Genomic DNA, 3,612 nt, shown 5'->3' on the forward strand with positions numbered 1-3,612 from the left:
CGTGCCAGCCCCTCTCCCCAGGCCAGCACCAGAGTCCTGGGCAGGGGACAGAGCAGCCTGCCCCGAGTGGGTGCCTGCAGAAAGACCTTTCTCTTTCTCAGGGATTCCTCCCTGCAGCACAGAAATGCTCCCTTGCTCTTCTCCCTGGATGTCCCTTGCCCCAGGCGAGCATGTCCATGCTGGCCTGGCCAGCTTGTCTTGGTTCCCACCCCGTGCTCTCCACAGGGCCCTGAACTGGCAGTGCTGCTCTGGAAAGACCAGGTCCTGCTGTCGTCCATGGCCATGGCTCCAGGGAAGCAGCAGCCCCATGTGAAGGTGGCAGCAAGGATGTGTCCACTGAGGCAGCGAGGGGCAGCCCCGAGGTCCACAAGTGTCTGCTCCTCCATGTGGCAGGGGGGCTCGTGGCTCCTTGAGCCCTCCTGTGTGCTGGGGCTGCACCCCCAGCTCCAGAGCAGATGTAAGAGATGGGAACAGAGACAAATCATTTTCTGCTGCATTCTTTATTCCCAGCTCCTTCACCTGCACAGGGAGCCTGGCTCCATATGTACATGAGGTCTTTCAGGTCAGAAAACACTGGTGAGGGTGGATAAGACTAATATTATTGAAGTGGAAGTAATATCTGAAGTATAAGAAACAAAGAGAAAAACAAGACACATATGATCCAAAGAACATCCGAGCTTTTCCTGAGGATGATGGACACCTTATTGACGCTGCAGTAGTTTGTCTTCAAATAGTTTCCGCACGGTGTCCTTGAGCTCCTTGTTCCTCATGCTGTAGATGAGGGGGTTCAATGCTGGAGGCACCACTGAGTACAGCACTGCCACAACCAGATCTAGAGATGAGGAGGAGATTGAGAGGGGCTTCATGTGGGCAAACATGATGGTGGTGACAAAGAGGGAGACCACGGCCAGGTGAGGGAGGCACGTGGAAAAGGCTTTGTGCCGTCCCTGCTCAGAGGGGATCCTCAGCACGGCCCTGAAGATCTGCACGTAGGACACCACAATGAAAAGAAAACACCCCAAAAATTGAAAAGCACTAAATGTGATGAGCCCAACCTCCCTGAGGTAGGCATCTAAGCAGGAGAGCTTGAGGAGTGGGGGGATTTCACAGAAGAACTGGTCCACAGCATTGCCGTGGCAGAGGGGTAGTGAAAATGTATTGGCCGTGTGCAGGAGAGCATTGAGAAACCCACTGGCCCAGGCAGCTGCTGCCACGTGGACACAAGCTCTGCTGCCCAGGAGGGTCCCGTAGTGCAGGGGCTTGCAGATGGCAACGTAGCGGTCGTAGGCCATGACAGTGAGGAGAAAATACTCTGCTAAAATGAAACAGGCTAAAAGAAAGAGCTGTGCAGCACATCCTGAATAGGAGATGACCCTGGTGTCCCAGAGGGAATTGGCCATGGCTTTGGGGAGAGTGGTGGAGATGGAGCCCAGGTCGAGGAGGGAGAGGTTGAGGAGAAAGAAGTACATGGGGGTGTGCAGGCGGTGGTCGCAGGCTATGGCGGTGATGATGAGGCCGTTGCCCAGCAGGGCAGCCAGGTAGATGCCCAGGAAGAGCCAGAAGTGCAAGAGCTGCAGCTCCCGCGTGTCTGCGAAGGCCAGGAGGAGGAAGTGGGTGATGGAGCTGCCATTGGACATTTGGTCCCTCTGGGCACGGGGACCTGTCCAAGGAGGAAAAGGCAGTGAGAAGTTAGGGGAGACTTCTCTGAGCAAAATCCAAGCCATTTCCCACAGCCCCTGCCCCTGCTGCACACCCCCCTTTGCATTTTCCAGGAATCCTTCCTCAGCTGCGGGGCTGGAGCTCTGGTGGGTGCTGGCTGAATGTGGCGTGAGGAGCAGGGCCTCTGCCCGCTGGCTGCCGAGGAGTCAGCCCTGCTCTGCAGCAGTGGGTTCCTGGGAAGGGTGGGGGCAGGGGCCAGTGCTGGCGTTTGACTTGGTCAGATGGAACCGCTCCTAACGCAGAAGGGCCTGTCAGCACCTGCACTCCCCGTGCTGAGGAACTGGGGTGGCAGAAGGCACTTTGAGAGGGTTGGGGGTTTTGACAGCTCCCCCATCTCCCCTGGGGAGTGTTCTTGGATGTCAGGAACCCTCAGCATTTCTGCTGCACTCCAGGAGAACAGAGTGAGTCCTGCGAGGCAAGAGGATTGCCTGTGGCTCAGAGCGCAGTGAGGGGAGCTGGTCTGTCCCCCGGTCTTGTTCCCAGCTGCCTTGGGCTTGCACCTTCCTGAGATGGAGGGCGATCACATTCTTATGTTCTGTTATGCAGCCAGACACTGCTGAGAGCAGAGGGATCCAGTGCAGAGCACGAAATGTCTCACCCTTCCTCAAGGTCTCAGCACCCCACTTCTAGCCCAGGACACTCGTGGCTCATTTCACCAACCCCACAGCATCTCCTCAGCCAGAGAGTCTCTGCGTTTCTCCGTGGGGCTTTCAGAGAACACAAGGGTGCTATGGGACAGCTTTGCATGCTGGAAGGCAGCTCACAGCTTGGAAGGACACCCCAAGGAGATAGCCAAGTGTCCGAATGTTGGCAGCTCAGGAAGAGACAATTGACTCACTCCCCAGCCCCACAGGCTGCGTTGCCCACAGCCCCTCGGGTTAGAGGAAAGCTGGGACACTTGTTCCCATCGACATGCCCGCACGAATGGACGAACAAGATCAGGGTGTGACTCTGCAGCTGAAATTCCCATCCCCAGGCAGTCTGGCAGCAAGAACAAGATAACTTTAAAACAGGCACAGGGAGAAAGAAGCAAAAAGACAGTGAGGGTCTGGCTGAACGAGGCAAGCGCCGAGGCAGCCGGGCACTCAGGACAGCGTTCCCCTCACCCAGCTGTGCAGCCACCTCCCAGGCAGTGATAATGCAGGACAGTTGCCCTCAGCCCCATTGCTGGTCAGTGGGAACTGGGGACGTGGCAGGAGGGATGCCCTTGGCCTCTTCTGCTGGTCTGCTGGACAGAGAGGTGACTCCCAGCCTAGACCCCATGGCCGGGAGGGCCGAGGGCTGTGCTGGGTGGCAGAGATGAAGGGGGTTGCTGAGGGAAGGCATCTGCACTGCAGGGGTGGCCGGGAGGTGCCCACATCTCCCCTGCAACAGGGCTTCCATTAGCAGGTCCTTCCTTTGCTGCCCATCTCTCCTGCCTGGAGCTGTCCCTGCCAGGAGCTCTTGCTCTGGCCCCACGGCTCTTCCCTGCCAGTGCTCACAGACCCCATCTCAGCCCCTGGGTGCCCAGCGCTGCCCTGCAGCCTCTCCGTGTGCGCAGGGGGTAAAGAGCAGGTCCCGCAACCCCGATGAGACTGGAAAGGGGATGCTGGTGCTATCTGTAGCCCCCAGAGCCAGAAACTGAACACACAGACTCAGGAAAGCTCCTTATCCAAACAGTCATCCCTCCTTTGACCTTCCAATTGAAAAGTGCCCTTGGAAATGTCCCACTGCCCACCCAGCCAACCAAGAGGAGAAACCTCAAAGACAGACACCTTCCCTTTCAGGGAACTCCATCTTGAAAAGTCCCCTCAGAAATGCCCGGGGCTGAGCTGGAGCTGTGAGCAAACCTGACCCAGGCAGCACCCTCTGGACAGCAGAAGGACCCTGCCCTGCTGGGGCTCGCTCCTTCCA

General features: G+C 57.6%; 1 protein-coding gene across 1 annotated transcript; it reads right to left on the reverse strand.

Moving 5' to 3' along the window:
* Nucleotides 1-701: 701 nt before the first annotated feature.
* Nucleotides 702-1,637, reverse strand: LOC142076154 (olfactory receptor 14A16-like). Its single transcript, XM_075138532.1, has one exon. The coding sequence runs from the start codon at nucleotides 1,635-1,637 to the stop codon at nucleotides 702-704; it is 936 nt and encodes a 311-aa protein (XP_074994633.1).
* Between the last annotated feature and the right edge of the window lie 1,975 nt (nucleotides 1,638-3,612).

Source organism: Calonectris borealis, unplaced genomic scaffold (assembly GCF_964195595.1).
Source record: "Calonectris borealis unplaced genomic scaffold, bCalBor7.hap1.2 HAP1_SCAFFOLD_35, whole genome shotgun sequence".
In the NCBI taxonomy this organism is placed as follows: domain Eukaryota; kingdom Metazoa; phylum Chordata; class Aves; order Procellariiformes; family Procellariidae; genus Calonectris; species Calonectris borealis.

Bases quoted from the DNA above. Each gene is read 5' to 3' on its own strand.
- LOC142076154 (XM_075138532.1), bottom strand. From the start codon at position 1,637: ATGTCCAATGGCAGCTCCATCACCCACTTCCTCCTCCTGGCCTTCGCA.